The 18667-nt window shown below is 41.7% G+C and overlaps 1 protein-coding gene across 5 annotated transcripts in view; it reads left to right on the forward strand.

Annotated features, from left to right (window-relative positions):
• Positions 1-18667, forward strand: part of NF2 (NF2, moesin-ezrin-radixin like (MERLIN) tumor suppressor) — a 78247-nt gene that overhangs the window by 30215 nt on the left and 29365 nt on the right. For all 5 annotated transcript variants that reach the window (XM_022550749.3, XM_022550748.3, XM_022550747.3 and 2 more), the window contains exons 5-7: positions 9190-9258; positions 10101-10183; positions 16656-16731. In XM_022550749.3, the coding sequence (XP_022406457.1) occupies positions 9190-9258; positions 10101-10183; positions 16656-16731 (228 nt within the window). The remainder of the gene's footprint in view (positions 1-9189; positions 9259-10100; positions 10184-16655; positions 16732-18667) is intronic.

The following is an 18667-nucleotide window of genomic DNA, read 5'->3' on the forward strand; positions in this document are numbered from 1 at the left end:
ATGCATTCTTCCTGGGCATTAATGCATGTCACAGGATCACACTAGTCATCTGTTTCTTTGGATCTTCTAGGCTTCAGAGACTTTCCCCAGAAAGTGGGATGCTGTGGCGCTTGTGGACTTGGGGGACCACTCTCACTGTTCCACTGCTGTATCATCTTGTGATAGTGTCTGTGTGTGTATAAACGATAAGTGTACAGCTTGATGAATTATCTGTGTAATCTCACTATGCACACGTGGTTAATTACATTCACCCGGCCAACCTCTCTTTTTATTAACTAGGAAGAATGAGGTTATCGTCTCCAGTTTTGGCCAAACATGGCCTTGGGGTCAGAAAGGCCCAGGTCCTCATTGCAAACTCATCTTCTGAGGACCAGCGGCCCTGTGCCTCGGGACCATGTCACACCTTGGGGAATGTCCTGCTTCATCCACCTGGATGGACGTGCTGGCTGTGCTTACGGTTGGGTACTGCAGGCTCTCGGCCCCACCAAGCCCAGTTGAGCTGTCTGGTGACCTGAGAGTCTTTCACAGAGAAATCGCTGCAGACTGGGAGTGGTGGGAGAGGGAGACCACTGGTCTTGTGCTTCTGTCCTCTCTGTTTTTATAAGATGTGCTACAGGGTCTGCCCAGGGTGCTTCATGCCCCTCAGATTTCCGACTTCAATCACATGCCACTTTCTCCTGATCCCTCTGCTTATTACCTTTCACTGCAGCATAAGATGACCTCAGAATTGGGACACCTGGGTTACTTTTGCGATTTTTGCATAATCTTTTCAGTTATTATTTTCCTTTTTAGTTAGAGGTATCCATAAAGCCATTTCCCTGAAATGTTAGAGAAATTAATAAGACCCTCAACGTCTTAGCCCACTTTTTGGGGTAGCTTAAGATAATCTCAAAACTGTCCTATCATTTGGAGGAGAAAACGGTCTGTATGTGCTCGTCACACTAACAGAAGCATCAGGGTCATTTGATGACTCATCTAATATTTGGTGAGTATTCACTGGCCTGAGGGGAGGTTGTTGACTCTGTCACTGATACAGACACGAAGTGAGTATCTGCCCTCAGTGATTTGCCCAAGGTCATTTGGGCAATCTTGGGTAAAGCTAAGGGCAGAACTCATGGCTTTGGGATTGCATTTTGTGCCTCCCCTATTCCATTATCCTGACAAATGAGTAATTGAGAAAACAGAAAAATGGGCCTCGATTCAACTAAAACATATGCTTCCTTTTATGCTTTGATTAAGAATATTAATAACAGGAAAAATGCGTCCTTTCAATCAGTATCGCCCTGACAGTGATGAAGCAGTTGTCACTTTCATTAAATCTGAGCACTTCCTGGCCCGGAACTGAGCTTCTCTCTAGCACGCCTTCTCCCTGGCTGAGAGGAGGCCCAGGTTCTCAAAGATACTACCTCTCTCTGAGGGGGTAGCCTTTAGTCTCAAAGGCTACATTTTCTTTGCATAAATTTTGGGCCACAAATTCAAAGGCCACCTGTAGAAAAAAAAAAACTTTTCAGGGAACCAGCAGATGTTTGCTTAAACAGATTTCACTGTAGGAAAGCCCTCCTAATTTGGATCCTGCTAATTTAGAGATGAAGGTGATTCACAGACAGCATATGGGGTTCATATGGAGGAGCGTGCTTTAACTGTTTTTCCCGGTGTAAATTGTCAGGAACATACAAATAAAGGTAATCTATGGCTTCAAGTCTGCATTTGGGAAACTAAGGATTATTATAACATGCTTCCAGTTTCTAGGACAGCTGTTAATATTAATAGGGTGCCTCTGATTACAATATTGATCAGATCTTACACGCGTGTAGCGTTTTACAGTTTTACAAAGTTTTATAACTTGAATATTTCTTGCAATACTAAATGGAGTCTTTTCTGTAAGCCAAAGAATTTAAGGCTCAGAAAGGACTAATAATTTGTCTGAAGTCACAGTACTTGATGTTAATTCTTTTTTTTTTTTTTTTTAATAAATTTATTTATTTATTTATTTTTGGCTGCGTTGGGTCTTAGTTGCTGCGCACGGGCTTTTCTCTAGTTGCAGTGAGCAGGGGCTACTCTTCATTGTGGTGCACGGGCTTTTCATTACAGTGGCTTCTCTTGTTGCAGAGCACAGGCTCTAGGTGCGCAGGTTTCAGTAGTTGTGGCTCGTGGGCTCTAGAGCGCAGGCTCAGTAGTTGTGGTGCACGGGCTTAGTTGCTCTGCGGCATGTGGGATTTTCCCAGACCAGGGCTCAAACCCATGTCCCCTGCATTGGCAGGCGGATTCTCAACCACTGCGCCACCAGGGAAGCCCGATATAAATCCTTTTTTAAATGGAGTTTGTAGCCCACTTCTTAATGGACAGGATTTGAAGCAGAATGGAGCTGGAGAATGGAGCAGGGGTGAGAACCCTAGTGTCTGGATGGCATAATTTAGCACTTGCTCTTGCCCTCACTGTGAGAGGGGTCTCTGAGTACCACACACTACCTTTCACTAAATTCCCGGTTCATTTATATGGTCACATCAGTCCAAACTTTTCAGTAAATCATCCTGGTTCCTTCCATTATATTCCATTTCTTTTCTTCCACAACCTTTCTGAGACAGATAGGAAATGTAAAAGTGTGGTGGGGAAAGTGAATTGAGCTCATTAACACATGGGATGTAATTACGCACAAATGTATTCATTACAGTATTTCAGCTGTTCAACTGATATAGACGGTTCATTCCAAAGCATAAAGAAACAATTACCCTTAAAGCATAAATACAGATATTAATCACATGGTTCAGTTAACAAGAACCATATTTCTTAGTAGGAGTTTAGGTTGTTTTTTTGTTTTGTTTTGTTTTTTGCGGTACGCGGGCCTCTCACTCTTGTGGCCTCTCCCATTGCGGAGCACAGGCTCCGGACGTGCAGGCTCAACGGCCATGGCTCACGGGCCTAGCCGCTCCGCGGCATGTGGGATCTTCCCGGACCGGGACATGAACCCGTGTCCCCTGCATCGGCAGGCGGACTCTCAACCACTGCGCCACCAGGGAAGCCCATTTAGGTTATTTTTGAATCAGAAATATAGGCTGGTTTTTTTGGCCCAGTCGTGTGACACACCAAACCATCTTGCAACGTCTTAAGCCACCTGTTGGATTTTATATTGACAATTTGGTGTTTGAAATGTGTTCTTATTAAAAATGACTTTGGGAAAGAATGGTATGTAATTCCCCAATCTTGCAGGGCTGGCCAGCAGATTCCTAGTGTTCAGAGAGAGAAAAGACTGGTGGGAGAGGAGGCTTGTTGTTTCCTAGTGCTCTTTGATGCTAGTTAGGGGCAGAGTGCCAAAAGGCAACTAAGAAGTTGGGTATATGTAAAGTATAGGTAGAGTGGCAAGAGTTGAGGCTGGAGAGGTCTGCTGGGGTTCAGATTATAAAGGGTCTTAACTTTATCCTGTGGGGAATGCAGAGCCAGTGAAGGGTTTATATTTTAGACAGATCCTTTGGTGGCTGTGTGAAGAACAGATTGGAGTAAGACAAGTTTGGAAACAGGGACACCTGTTAGAAGGCTGTGGTGGTCATCTGGCTGAGACTGTGGGGTTCCCAACTTGGGCAGTGGTCAGTTGGATGGGAGGAGACTAACTTTAAAATAATCCAGGGAAAAAAATACCCAGGAGGTAAAAGTTGATATAAATGGTACTATCCTCTGCATATCCCCCTTTCTGGGGAGCTTATCCTTTTACAAATGGGTATTTTCTCTCGCTCAATGTCAATTTTGATATGTATTGTGTTGTACTTGTCGATGTAGCTCATTGATTCTAACTGCTGTATGGTAGCCATTGATGAATAAGCCTAATTTATTTTTCTATCCTCCTGAGGAGGAGGTAGGTTTAGTTTCTGCTGTTTCCCTATTATAAGCAGTGCTTTACTGAGAACTCTTTTATATGCTTCCTTGTGTACCTGTGCAAAAGCTTTTTCCCCTTAAGGTAGATTTCTAGAAGTAGAATTGCAGATATATCCCTGAATATAAAGAACTCTAAGGTTTCTAAGAAAAAAGCAGAAAAATGGGAGCAAAAGGTACAAACAACAGGCAATTTATAGAGTATGAGAAGAATCTGTAACTACAAAAAGACGCTCAATCTTATTAGTAATCAAGAAAAAGAAGAATTAAAGCAACAATAAGGAAACATTTCAAACCCATGAGATTGACAAGGATTAATATAGGATGGATAAAGAACAAGGTCCTACTGTAGAGCACAGGGAACTATATTCAATATCCTGTGACAAACCATCATGGAAAAGAATAAGAAAAAGAATGTACATATATGTATAACTGAGTCACTTTGCTGTACAGAAAAAATTGACACAACATTGTAAATCAACCTCAATTAAAAAAAAAAAAAAAGTAAAATAAATAAATAAATAGAATAGAAGCTCTGAGCTCATTTCCATGCAGGAAGAGACTGTGAATTGGCATAAGCTCTGTGGGGTGATGGGTATGGTAGGGGCTGTCAGTGAGGAGACACCCCCTCCCCGAGTCCCCGAAATCCCACTCCTAGGCCGCCACTCTAGAGGAAATCCTGCATAGCGCACCCTTTTCACTTAAAACTGTCAGAAGAGAGTTCTTAAAATACTCAGTTTTTTTAACTATTGAACTGTATTTCATAGAACAGAGGGGCTGTGGTTTATTTAAATATCTTTTTTTGTTGTTTTGTTTTTGTTTTCTTTTTTTAATTGAAGTATGGTTAATTTACAATGTTGTGTTGGTTTCAAGTGTCCAGCAAAGTGATTGAGTTATACATATATGTATATATTCTTTTTCAGATTCTTTTCCGTTATAGGTTATTGTAAGATATTGAGTATAGTTCCCTGTGCTATACAGTAGGTCCTTGTTGTTTATTTAAATATATCTTTATTGGTAGATACTTAGGCTTGTTTTTCTTTCTATTACTTTTCTACTTAAATGGGTGCAGTGAACATCCTTAAGTACGCCTGTTGGGGCACATATGAACAACATTTGTCTATGATAGATATCAAGAAATGGCATAAATGGGTTGAAGGATAGGAACATTTAAAGTTTAAATAATGCTAAGCGAAAGAAACAGACAGGAAAGGCCACATATTGTATGATTCCATTTGTATGAAGTGTCCAGATGAGGCAAATTCATGGAGACAGAAGGTAGGTTGAGTGGTTGTCAGGGGACAGGAGGAGGAAGTTAGGACTTACTGCTAATGGGTAAGGGATTTCTTTTTGAGGTGATGGAAATATTCTGGAATTAGACAGTGGTGATGGTTGTACAACATTTTGAAAGTACTAAAAACCACTGAATTATATGCTTAAAATTGTGAATTTTATTATGTAAATTTTATCTAAAAAAATTTAAATAGTTATGGCCAAATTGCTCTCCAAAAGTTCCTAATTTAACTTCTACGAATAGTGGTGAGAATATCTGTTTTTCCATATCCTCATCAACAGTGGTTGCTATCAGCCTTTTAAATTTTTGCTAATTTGACAAAAAAGTAGATTTTTTTAAAGTTTTCATTTCCTTGATTACCACTGGGGCATCATTTTCATAGACTTATTGGCCATTTGTATTTCTTTCCTCTGAATCAAGTGTTTATGACTTGCCTGTTTTTTCCACTTTATTGTTTGTCTTTTTCTAATTGAGTTATAGGACCTATATATTATGGATATTAATCTTTTATCTTTTTTTACATGTCAGTCCTTTTCATGTTTTGAGTGACTTTTGGAATGCCTTCACCAACTTAATATACACATGTTCTTCTATATTTTATTCTGGTATTTTTATGGATTTTCATTTATAGGTTTAAGTCTTTAATCCATCTGGAATTTAGTGACTGGTGTGCGGTTGGGATCTAACTGTTTATTCTATATATGTATTGATTAGACCTTTATGTTTTGTGAAATCCTATTCAGAGCATTTGGTTTAATTTTTCATACATATAAGCAGAGGAAAGTATTTGTCTCTGTTTAAGAAGTGACTCTGAGAGTCCTTTAAAAGGTGAACTCCCTTCTTGAATTTAAATTCAATTGGTTTATATCAGGGGTGGATCCAGGTTTTGTGGGCCCTGAAGCTTATATAACTTAGGGTGTTCTTTTAATGCAAGAACACCAAATTATTAATATAAAATTAGGTACAGGCCCATGCAGGTGCAGAGACCTGAAACCCAAGCCTCATTAGCTTCCCAGCAAATTCACTCCTGCTTATGTTATTGGGATGCCTCTGTACATAAAATGAGGAGGAACAGCCATCTCCATCCATGGAGTGGTCTGACTTTCTTTTATATTCACCAGCCACCACAACTTGAGGATTTTCTTCTTTTGTTTCTTGAAAAGACATTTAAGGGCTTCCCTGGTGGTGCAGTGGTTAAGAGTCCGCCTGCCGATGCAGGGGGACACGGGTTCGTGCCCCGGTCCGGGAAGATCCCACATGCCGCGGAGCGGCTGGGCCCGTGAGCCGTGGCCGCTGAGCCTGCGTGTCCGGAGCCTGTGCTCCGCAACGGGAGGGGCCACAAGAGTGAGAGGCCCGCGTACCGCAAAAAAAAAAAAAAAAAAAAAAGACATTTAAGAGCAGACACATACCTCAAGGTGGCTTTAATGTTATAAGTGGAATTAGTCCAGTGGAGAAGTTCCTTCAGCAGTGTCTTTGCCACCTCCCCAGTGCTCAGATGTAGCATTTGATTAATGAAGTAGCTGGGAGCTCAGTATGACAATGTGGATCATTAATCTTGCGAGCCTTTGGAGCCTGAATTTACAGCTTTCATTTTGCCTATCTGCTTGCAAAAGCACTAGAGTTTGGTCAGCACTAGAGTTTGGTCAGCACTGTTGAGAGGTTTCCAAGTACAACTCACAAGGCTTTCTTTATCATCCTCCCCCTTTAAGAATCTGACAGGCAAAGAGTAACCAGTGTCATCATAAATAACGTAGCTGATGGCAGTGATACCTGGCTCATTATGAGCCGGGCACCATGCAAAATGCTTACTTGACTGTCTTCATTCTTGTCACCCCCCAGGAGGCAGGCACTGTTCTGACCCTTGCTTTCCAGATGGGGAAGCTGAGGTTTAGAGAGAGGGTGCCTGACTTGGGGCCTCAGGGGATGCTCTAGAGCCCCCCCCCCCCCCGCTTCAAAATCCTCCAAGACAAATGCTCTCGTTTGACAAATTAGGAAACAGACTTGGAGAGTTGACATGACCTGAGTTTTTAATCTTTTGACATCAGGTTGTATTGAATGCTGTGTGTTAATCATAGTTTAAAAATTTTTATGGGTCGGGACTCCCCTGGTGGTCCAGTGGTTAAGACTCCACGATCCCAATGCACGGGGCAAGGGTTTGATCCCTGGTTAGGGAACTAAGATCCTGCATGCCTTATGGTGCAGCCAAAAAAATTAAAAAAAAAAAATTTCTGGGTATTTCATTTAATCCCCACAAGAATCCTATAAGAGAAATACTGTTGTTATTCCCATTTTACAGATGAGAAAACAGACACAAAATTTCTAAGGTCACAGCTAATAAGTGAAGGAGCTGGAATTGAACTTTAAGCAGCGTGCCTCCCATACCCCCTCCCCCTCCCCCTCCTCCTCCCCTGCCCTCCCCCTCCCCCCCAATTTCAGGCTTCTACCTGTACTCTCCGCAGAGAGTACTGTTAAAGCTCATACAGTTCCTGACTTATTACACCCCCCTGGCCTTTCAGAGATCTAGAGAAACCAGTTTCCTTCATTTTTTTTTTTTTTTAATTTTTTTGGCCACACCAAACAGCATGTGGGAGCTTAGTTCCCCAACCAGGAATCAAACCCATGCCCCCTGCATTGAAAGCGTGTTGTCTTAACCACTGGACCACCAGGGAAGTCCCTCCTTCAAGTTTTTTAAGTGAAGAAATGCATAGACAGGGTTAAGTATTTAAGTTTGACCAGTTAATTTTTTAAACTGAAAAAACCATGCACTACAATTCTGTTATTTGCAAGGTAATTATGAGATTCATAAGAGATATTAATCCTCGGGGCTTTTATAGAAGGGTAGTATGGGAAGAAGTCATGATTTACAGTTGATGATGAACATCTCTTCAATCTCATGAGTGTCTGTTGGAAAACTCACCAGAAATCTAATTTAAGGTTCTTTGAAAGGAATGAGGGTAGGCCATGTCCTCACCTAATTTGTTGGGATGTAGAGCCAACAGCCTTGTGCCAGACCTTTCTTTTGTTTTTCCAATGTTGGTGGCAAAAAGGATAAATGTTTATAGAAGATAATACTAAAATACTGAGCTTTGTTGTTTCGGGTCAAAATAAAAGCCACTGAATGCTGATTGACAAGAGACAGGCTTTGATCTTCTATATATTTTATGGTTAGTTTCTTTTAAAAAATTCCTTCATTTCTGATTATTTCCTGGTCAGACTAACTTTCTAGGAAAGGGGTGTTTGTTTGTTTGTTTGTTTGTTTATAAATTTATCCATTCTATTTATTTTTGGCTGTGTTGTGTCTTCATTGCTGCACGCGGGCCCTCCCTAGTTGCAACGAGGTGCGCAGGTTTCTCATTGTGGTGGCCTTCCCGCTGCAGAGCAGGGAGGGGTATTTGTTTTGAAATCAGAAAATAAACTTCAAGTTATTGTCCCTGGTGAGTACATTAAAATGCAGGCCCCAGAGTGATTTGCTCTGCAGCTTCAGGAAAATCTGTTAACATTTTACTCATTTCTTTGTCTGTACGATAGAAATGACAGTGTTGGCATCAGATTTTTCCAAAGCATTTTTCAGAGCCTTGATTGAAAGGTATTAAAAATATTGCTGGCATTATCCCCAGCTCCCACCTATCAGTTGGCTCCAATTACCAGCCACTTAGAAGCATTTATAGGTAAGACTCTTATCACCGGTTGCTAATCACAACTTACACAGTTATGTTTTGTTGTCTCCTTTCAAAAGCTGTTTTGGTAGTGATGGCTTCCTTCAGGAGTTAGAAGACTTGGCCACATTTCTCTACAAATGTCACATTCTTATTAGCATGTCACCCATCCATCCCTTACGGGATTATGCGACTCTGTTCACAGATATAATCAGTTTTGTATTTTCATCCAACTAGCAAGGTTGCAAGCTTGACTTGTCATCAGAATTAAATTGCTCCCTGGAGCTGGGAGGGACAGAGGCTGAGTAGACCTGTTCAGAAATGCAGTTGTCTTTAGAATCTCAATCCCACGCTCTCCTTTTCCTCTCCTTCCAGTATGGTGACTACGACCCCTCTGTTCACAAGCGGGGATTTTTGGCCCAAGAGGAATTGCTTCCAAAAAGGGTAAGAAGTCAAATTCCCTGTTTGGGAAGACATAACCAAAGGACCGGAAGGAATATTGGACGTAGGTGGCAAGAACATTTTTATAAATGTTTTGTAATCAGTCTCGAATAATGATCTCTGTTAAGAACATTAAAAAGCAAAGGTTCGTGGGATTCATTTGGGGTTGCCAGGACAGGCATGGCCTGCGGATGGTCCTTTCTTTAAAGGTGGGGGAGCTCAGTGATTCCTAGGGAGGGGCGTGGAGCAGCCTGAGTTCAGCCTGGGGAAATGAGCTGTTTGCAGCTGTGCGGGCAGGGCGGATAGGGATGAGTCGGGGGGCGGGGGGGCATTGTAGCTTTTAATCCTTGGTGGTGTTCGTCTTGTTCATTAGCCTCAGAAGCAGTCCTTCCCTCCCTTTTGCTGCTTCTGATTTTATAGCTCCGCTCCCCTGTCATGTGTGATAAAGGTCTGCTCCTCACCTTCCCCTGACTACCTGCTACTCTGATGATTTCTGCAGAGGCAAAGGCAGCAGCACGTACAGCCTGGCCCGCGGCTGGCCTGAAATTAGTGAGCTCTGCTCCTGAGCAAGGTCCTCCCCCTGGGCTCTATGGCCCAGGAAAGAGGCGTGCTGCCAGGCGAGGGGAGCCCCGCGGCCTGAGAAATGGTGCAGCTTTCCGAGTTGTGACTCAGGTTGAACGGTGCTTATTTATACACCCACCTCTGCATGTGACTGGCTCCCTGTATGTGGCTTTTTAAAAATAGCTTTGCTGTTTTGTAAAAATGATGCATAATTATAAGAATACCAAACAATACCAGAACTTTCTTTGTGTGTGGGTTTTTTATTTTGCTCTCTTTTTTGCTAGGTAATAAATCTGTATCAAATGACTCCAGAAATGTGGGAGGAAAGAATCACAGCCTGGTACGCAGAGCACCGAGGCCGAGCCAGGTGAGGCTGCTTCATCACTGATTTATATTACCTTATGGGCCTTTTTTTCTTTTTTAAGGAACTACAAAACTGGGATGTGTTTGTTGAACAAAATGCTGTACCAAAGTATATAGAAGAAAAAGGGAGAGCTGGCAGCAGTGCTGGTCTTCAGTATTGTGTGTGTCCTTCTTCTGGTGCGTGGGGGCGTGGGTACTTACTGCCTGTCAGGATGTACAGACCTACTGCATTCAGTGCTAATTTATGTTCATTTTAAGAATTCTATTGAGTCCCTCCCATCAGGAAGCGTGCACAAACCTCTTAGATAGCCTCATCCACCAGAGGGCAGACAGCAGAAGCAAGAAGAACTACATTTCTGCAGCCTGTGGAAGGAAAACCACATTCACAGAAAGATAGACAAAATGAAAAGGCAGAGGACTACGTACCAGATGAAGGAAAAACATAAAACCCCAGAAAAACAACTAAATGAAGTGGAGATAGGCAACTTTCCAGAAAAAGAATTCATAATAATGATAGTGAAGATGATCCAGGACCTCAGAAAAAGAATGGAGGCAAAGATCGAGAAGATGCAAGAAATGTTTAACAAAGACCTAGAAGAATTAAAGAACAAACACCTAGATGAATTAAAGGACAAACAAAGAGAGATGAAGAATACAATAACTGAAATGAAAAATATACTAGAAGGAATCAATAGCAGAATAACTGAGGCAGAAGAATGGATAGGTGACCTGGAAGACAGAATGGTGGAATTCACTGCCGTGGAACAGAATAAAGAAAAAAGAATGAAAAGAAATGAAGACAAGGCTTCCCTGGTGGTGCAGTGGTTAAGAATCCACCTGCCAATGCAGGCAGGGGACATGGGTTCGAGCCCTGGTCTGGGAAGATCCCACATGCCGCAGAGCAACTAAGCCCATGCACCACAGCTACTGAGCCTGTGCTCTAGAGCCCATGAGCCACAACTACTGAAGGCCGCGCTCTGCAACAAGAGAAGCCATAGCAATGAGAAGCCCGCGCACCGCAACGAAGAGTAGCCCCCGCTCACTGCAACTAGAGAAAGCCCATGTGCAGCAACAAAGACCCAATGCAGCCAAAAGTAAATAAATAAAATAAAGAGAGAAAGAAAGAAATGAAGACAGCCTAAGAGACCTCTGGGACAACATTAAACGCAACAACATTCGCATTATAGGGATCCCAGAAGGAGAAGAGAGAGCAAAAGGACCCTAGAAAATATTTGAAGAGATTATAGTTGAAAACTTCCCTAATATGGGAAAGGAAATAGCCACTCAAGTCGAGGAAGCGCAGAGTCCCGGGCAGGATAAACCCAAGGAGAAACATGCCGAGACACATAGTAATCAAATTGTCAAAAATTAAAGACAAAGAAAATTATTGAAAGCAACAAGGGAAAAATGACAACGTACAAGGGAACTCCCATAAGGTTAACAGCTGATTTCGCAACAGAAACTCTACAGGCCAGAAGGGAGTAGCACAATATATTTAAAATGATGAAAGGGAAGAACCTACAACCAAGATTACTCTACCCGGCAAGGATCTCGTTCAGATTTGACGGAGAAATCAAAATCTTTACAGACAAGCAAAAGCTAAGAGAATTCAGTACCACCAAACCAGCTCTACAACAAATGCTAAAGGAACTTCTCTAAGTGGGAAACACAAGAGAAGAAAAGGGCCTACAAAAACAAACCCATAACAATTAAGAAAATGGTAATAGGGACATACATATCGATAATTACCTTAAACGTGACTGGATTAAATGCTCCAACCAAAAGACACAGGCTCGCTGAATGGATACAAAAACAAGACCTATATATATACTGTCTACAAGAGACCCACTTCAGACCTAGGGACACATACAGACTGAAAGGGAGGGGATGGAAAAGGATATTCCATGCAAATGGAAATCAAAAGAAAGCTGGAGTAGCAATACTCATATCAGATAAAATAGACTTTAAAATAAAGAATGTTACAAGAGACAAGGAAGGACACTACATAATGATCAAGGGATCAATCCAAGAAGAAGATATAACAATTACAAATATATATGCACCCAACATAGGAGCACCTCAATACATAAGGCAACTACTAACAGCTATAAAAGAGGAAATCGACAGTAACACAACAATAGTGGGGGACTTTAACACCTCACTTACACCAATGGACAGATCATCCAGACAGATAAGTAATAAGGAAACACAAGCTTTAAATAATACATTAAACAAGATGGACTTAACTGATATTTATAGGACATTCCATCCAAAACCAGCAGATTACACTTTCTTCTCAAGTGCACTTGGAACATTCTCCAGGATAGATCACATCTTGGGTCACAAATCAAGCCTTGGTAAATTTAAGAAAATTGAAATCATATCGAGCATCTTTTCTGACCAGCGCTATGAGATTCCAGGATACAAAATTAATGCACAGAAATCTCTTGCATTACTATACACTAATGATGAAAAATCTGAAAGAGAAATTAGGAAACACTCCCATTTACCATTGCAACAAAAAGAATAAAATATCTAGGAATAAACCTACCTAGAGAGACAGAAGACCTCTATGCAGAAAACTATAAGACACTGATGAAAGCAATTAAAGATGATACAAACAGATGGAGAGATATACCATGTTCTTGGACTGGAAGAATCAATATTGTGAAAATGACTATACTACCCAAAGCAATCTACAGTTTCAATTCAATCCCTATCAAATTACCACTGGCATTTTTTACAGAACTAGAACAAAAAATCTTAAAATTTGTATGGGGACACAAAATACCCTGAATAGCCAAAGCAGTCTTGAGGGAAAAAAATGGAGCTGGAGGAATGAGACTCCCTGACTTCAGACTGTACTACAAAGGTACAGTAATCAAGACAATATGGTACTGGCACAAAAACAGAAATATAGATCCATGGAACAGGATAGAAAGTCCAGAGATAAACCCACACACCTATGGTCAACTAATCTATGACAAAGGAGGTAAGGATATACAATGGAGAAAAGACAGTCTCTTCAATAAGTGGTGCTGGGAAAACTGGACAGCTACATGTAAAAGAATGAAATTAGAACACTCCCTAACACCATACACAAAAATAAACTCAAAATGGATTAGAGACCTAAATGTAAGACCAGACACTGTAAAACTCTTAGAGAAAAACATAGGAAGAACACTCTTTGACATCAAGATATCACAGCAAGATATTTTTGATCCACCTCCTAGAGTAATGGAAATAAAAACAAAAATAAACAAATGGGACCTAATGAAACTTAAAAGCTTTTGCCAAGCAAAGGAAACTACAAACAAGACAAAAAGACAACCCTCAGAATGGGAGAAAGTATTTGCAAATGAATCAACGGACAAAGGATTAATCTCCAAAATATATAAACAGCTCATGCAGCTCAATATTAAAAAAAACAAACAACCCAATCAAAAAATGGGCAGAAGGCCTAAATAGACATTTCTCCAAAGAAAACATACAGATGGCCAAGAGGCACATGAAAAGCTGCTCAACATCACTAATTATTAGAGAAATGCAAATCAAAACTACAATGAGGTATCACCTCACACCAGTTAGAAAGGGCATCATCAGAAAATCTATAAACAACAAATGCTGGAGAGGCTGTGGAGGAAAGGGAACCCTCTTGCACTGCTGGTGGGAATGTAAATTGATAGAGCCGCTATGGAGAACAGTATGGAGGTTCCTTAAAAAACTAAAAATAGAATTACCATATGACCCAGCAATCCCACTACTGGGCATATACCCAGACAAAACCATCATTCAAAAAGACACATGCAGGGACTTCCCTGGTGGCTCAGTGGTTAAGAATCTGCCTGCCAATGCAGGGGACATGGGTTCAATCCCTGGTCCAGGAAGATGCCGCAGAGCAACTAAGCCCGTGCGCCACAACTACTGAGCCCACGTGCCACAACTACTGAAGCCTGTGCGCCTAGAGCCCATGCCCCGCAACAAGAGAAGCCACCCTAATGAGAAGCCTGTGCACTGCAACGAAGAGTAGCCCCCGCTCACCGCAACTAGAGAAAGCCCGCATGCAGCAAGGAGGACCCAATGCAGCCAAAAAATAAAATAAATAAATATTAAAAAAAAAAAAAAAGACACATGCACCCTGCAGTGTTCATTGCAGCACTATTTACAATAGCCAGGTCATGGAAGCAACCTAAATGCCCATCAACAGATGAATGGATAAAGAAGATGTGGTACATATATACAATGGAATACTCAGTCATAAAAAGGAACGAAATTGGGTCATTTGTAGAGACCTGGATGGATCTAGAGACTGTCATACAGAGTGAAGTAAGTCAGAAAGAGAAAAACAATTATCATATATTAACGCATACATGTGGAACCTAGAAAAATGGTACAGATGAACCAGTTTGCAGGGCAGAAATAGAGACACAGATGTAGAGAAAAAATGTATGGACACCAAGGGGGGAAAGTGGTGGGGGCGTGGTGGTGGGATGAATTGGGAGATTGGGATTGACATACATTCACTAATATGTATAAAATAACTAATAAGAATGTGCTGTATAAAAAAATAAAATTCAAAAAAAAGTTCTATTATATGCATATCCCATAGCTTTTGCATCCATTCCTCTATTGATGGTATTTGGAGTAGCTATAGGTCTTTCACTTTTACAGAATGTTCTGCAGTGTACAATCTGATATCATTATATAATTGTATGAGTAGTTCTGAGGATAGATCCTTTAGAGGAGTTGCTGAAGCAAAGGATGTGAGCATTTCGCGTCTTGACAGGTGCCTCCAAATTGCCCTCTGAAAAGGTTGTACCTATTTACAAGCCCATCGGCTGTGTGTGAAAGTCTTCCCCCCCATTCTCTCCCCAACACTGGTTTTTAACCAATCTAATTTTTGTGATCTAAAAGATGAAATTTTGTATCTTAAATATTAATTAGCATTTCCCCAATCACTTTAGGAATTGATCATCTTTTCATTAGCCTTTAATATTTTTTTTCTCTTCTTCAAATCAAATTCCTATCACATGTTGTTGTTGTTGTTGTTTTTTGCGGTACGCGGGCCTCTCACTGTGTGGCCTCTCCCGTTGCGGAGCACAGGCTCCGGACGCGCAGGCTCAGCCGCCATGGCTCCTGGGCCCAGCCGCTCTGCGGCATGTGGGATCTTCCTGGACCGGGGCATGAACCCGCGTCCCCTGCATCGGCAGGCGGACTCTCAACCACTGCGCCACCAGGGAAGCCCACATGTTGTTTTTAACTCTTAAAAAAGTATACCGAAAAGTGGACAAGTCGTAAATATACCACTTGATAGATTCTTATAAAGTGAAAACACCAGGTAACACCAGGTGACAAGAAAGCACGTGCCCCCGATCACTCCTCCCCAGAGGTAACCACTCTTCTGAATCCAACTCCATGGATTAGTGTTGCCTGTTTTAAACATTGTATAAGTGCAATCAGACAGTTTCTGTTATTTGTGCCTCACTTCTTTTATGCAGCATGATATTGTGAGATTTCGGTTTGTGGCTTGTAACGGTGGTTTTTTCCATTTTTGTTGCTGTGTAGAATTCTGCTGTATTCATAGACCACACATTATTTATCCATTCCACTATTGATGGACATTTAGGTTGTCCCATTGTCTCCTGGTTTTTGCTGTTATAAATAACATCAAACAATTTTCCAAAGCAATTGTATCAATTTACCTCAACAACGTGTGTGATTTCGAGTTGCTCCACCTGCTTGCCACTGCTTATCCTCTCAGGTTGAATTTTTTAAATTCATTTGAGACCATTTTGAGATGGCAGAGAGGGAAGAAGGCAAAGTCATAGGGAGAATTGAGTTAAGATATTTCAACACTGTACCTATCTGGGAGTTTTCTGCAAGTCATTGCTACTTCAAGAGCTTCCTTTAAGTCTGACTCACAACTTAGAAGTGGGTGAGCTGGCTTGGGTTTGACAGCCTGGATAGCTCTTGCCCTAACCTCTAGCAACATCCAAAGGATTAAAATCAGGAAGGTGCCTTAACCTCCAATAACACCCAAAGGAATAAAATCAGAAAGGCCGCTCTCAGGTAGCTTGCAGAGAGAGATACATCATTACCAAAACCTTCTAGGTGAAGAAAGTACGCAATTAGATAAAGCAACAGCTTACGTAAAGTTAGAACATACAAATCCATTTGAGGGAGATGTACTATGTGCTTTTCTTGAATCACTCAAGCCGGATGTCACTGTTTACCAAGGGTAAAGCGTGAAATTGAAGCCAAGAGACACTAATGAATCTATTCTCTTGTTTTCATGGGGATGGGAAATTCTGCTTCACCTCTGTGTGGTGTGGTTAACAGACTTGGGATCGGGCAGAGCTTGGCTGGTAGCTGCCTGGCTCGCGTCTTCCCACAGTTTCGAAGCTCAGCTCGGTGTGCGCCGCCCTCCAGATTTCTCATTTCCGTGCCAGTGACGGTGTCTTTCATTCTCCTCGCAGGGACGAAGCTGAAATGGAATATTTGAAGATAGCTCAGGACCTGGAGATGTACGGTGTGAACTACTTTACAATCCGGGTGTGTAGAAGCCTCTGCGAGTTCCCTGTGTGTGGGTGGAGGCTGAATGAGGGCAGACTGTTAAAATGGGTCCCTCCCCATCCCAGGGCGGTATTCAACAGTTCAGGGGAAGAGGAAGGGGAGGGTCTAAGAGCCTCATTTTCTATATTGGGACTTAAATTAGATCCTAGGTGATTAAGTATCGGTGGAGCCCGGGAGGGCCTGGTCCTGTCTGGGCAGAAACCTGTCTGAATGCTCTGGTGTAACATTTGATTATCTCTGGCTCTGTGAGATCCGGGTCCACAGGGAACACCTGTAAATACTTTCTTCCCCCAGGACACAAGGAGAGTAAAGCTGCTTTTACAGATTACTGATTTGTTTGGGTGGGGACTCTCCCTGGCAGGCTAATTGATTTTCTATGCAGACCATTAACAGTCCGCTGTCCTCTGGGAACCCGCTGCTCCTGCACCGGAGAAGCGTTTGTTTTCAGCCCCTGTCCGGCCTTTCAAGCATCTTTCTCCTGAGGCTCTGCTGCTGGTCGCAGCTCCTCCCAAAGGAGTTCATGCGATTTGCTGAAGTATTTCATTCCCGGTTCCAAACTGTAGATGAGTAGACAGTAAAACAGCCATCATTATAGTTAAGGCTTGCTTTCCTTTTCAGGGTTTCCATAAATTTTGTATTAAATTTAGGTAAATTGAAACACATGTAAAATATCCTAGGGATAGCTTTCTACTTTGTTTTCTAAATACGTATTTTTAATGGATCATTTGCATAAAATAAGGCACGCTGACAAATTATGTCATTTTTGTATAGTATACAAATGCCTAAAAGATTTTCCCTAATAACGCCAAAGGTTGTTTTCTAAAGTTTTATTAATTTGTATTTGCTAATTGTTTGGTTTCTTTAAGGTCAAGACTCATTTGACACATTTCTGTGGTTTTGTCCATATGACTCCTCTTGCCCCACCACCTACATTCTAGAAAACTAGTATTTTATAACCCTTCAAAACCAGCTTCTTATGAGGGAATATTTCTACAGCAGTCAGACTAAATTATACTATTTTGTGCGTGTGTGTCTTGTATTGCGTGATAGATGAGGCTAATGGATATTTTAGTGTCCTTGTGTTAAAGTTCCTGAAATTTCACCCTCACCTAAGGAAGATGTGTGCTTAAAACAATTTAAAAGGGGCTGCTTGAGTCCCCACTTCTCTGTTTATTCTCTAGAACAGTTGGAGCCTCATGATAGGAGACAGAGGATGCAATCCATTTTTTTAAAAAACTTAAGCTAGAAACATAATGAAACGTCTTGTTTTCCAAAACGTACTATAGATTTTTAAAGCACAAAGCCTCACTTGTGTTAACACAGTGGTTTTAAGAGCCCTGCAGATGAGCAGACGACTCTCCCTCCTGGTTTGGTGATCACATCTGACTTCAGGTGTTAGCTCGAGTAAAAGATGTATCTCAGAATGCTCACTCCTCCTCCTGACGCCTGCTGTTAGCCTTGTACTTCTCATCACAGTCCCGGCACCTTCTCAGTTTGCAGACCTTTTTTCCTGCCCTGGAGTCTTGGGTCCATTTCCTTGTTGTCAGCAAGGGGTCAGGTGTGGGGAGATTCCCCCCACTGCCGTTCGAGGACCAGACTGCAGCACAGGGGGATGGGCCTGCAGCCCGAAGAGGTGGCCTCCAGGTGCACACTGGTCAGTGATATGGGGGCCCAGGGCGCTTGCCCTATGGGTGCCCTGGCTGCTGGCCGGACTGCCATCAGAGGTACAGCCTGTGTACAGTCTATCAATTAAAGTTTTACACAGCTTTATTGGGGTACAATTTATATATAATTCATTTCGATATATTTTTCCGATATTTTGTAGTAAAAAATTTCCAACATGTAGGAAAGTTGGAGGACTTTTACAGTGCATACCTATGTATACCCACAGCCTGGATTCTACAGTTAACACTTT

This window comes from Delphinapterus leucas, chromosome 14 (genome assembly GCF_059928025.1).
Source record: "Delphinapterus leucas isolate spDelLeu-1000000601 "Yukka" chromosome 14, BTC_Dleu_Yukka2, whole genome shotgun sequence".
NCBI classification, from domain to species: domain Eukaryota; kingdom Metazoa; phylum Chordata; class Mammalia; order Artiodactyla; family Monodontidae; genus Delphinapterus; species Delphinapterus leucas.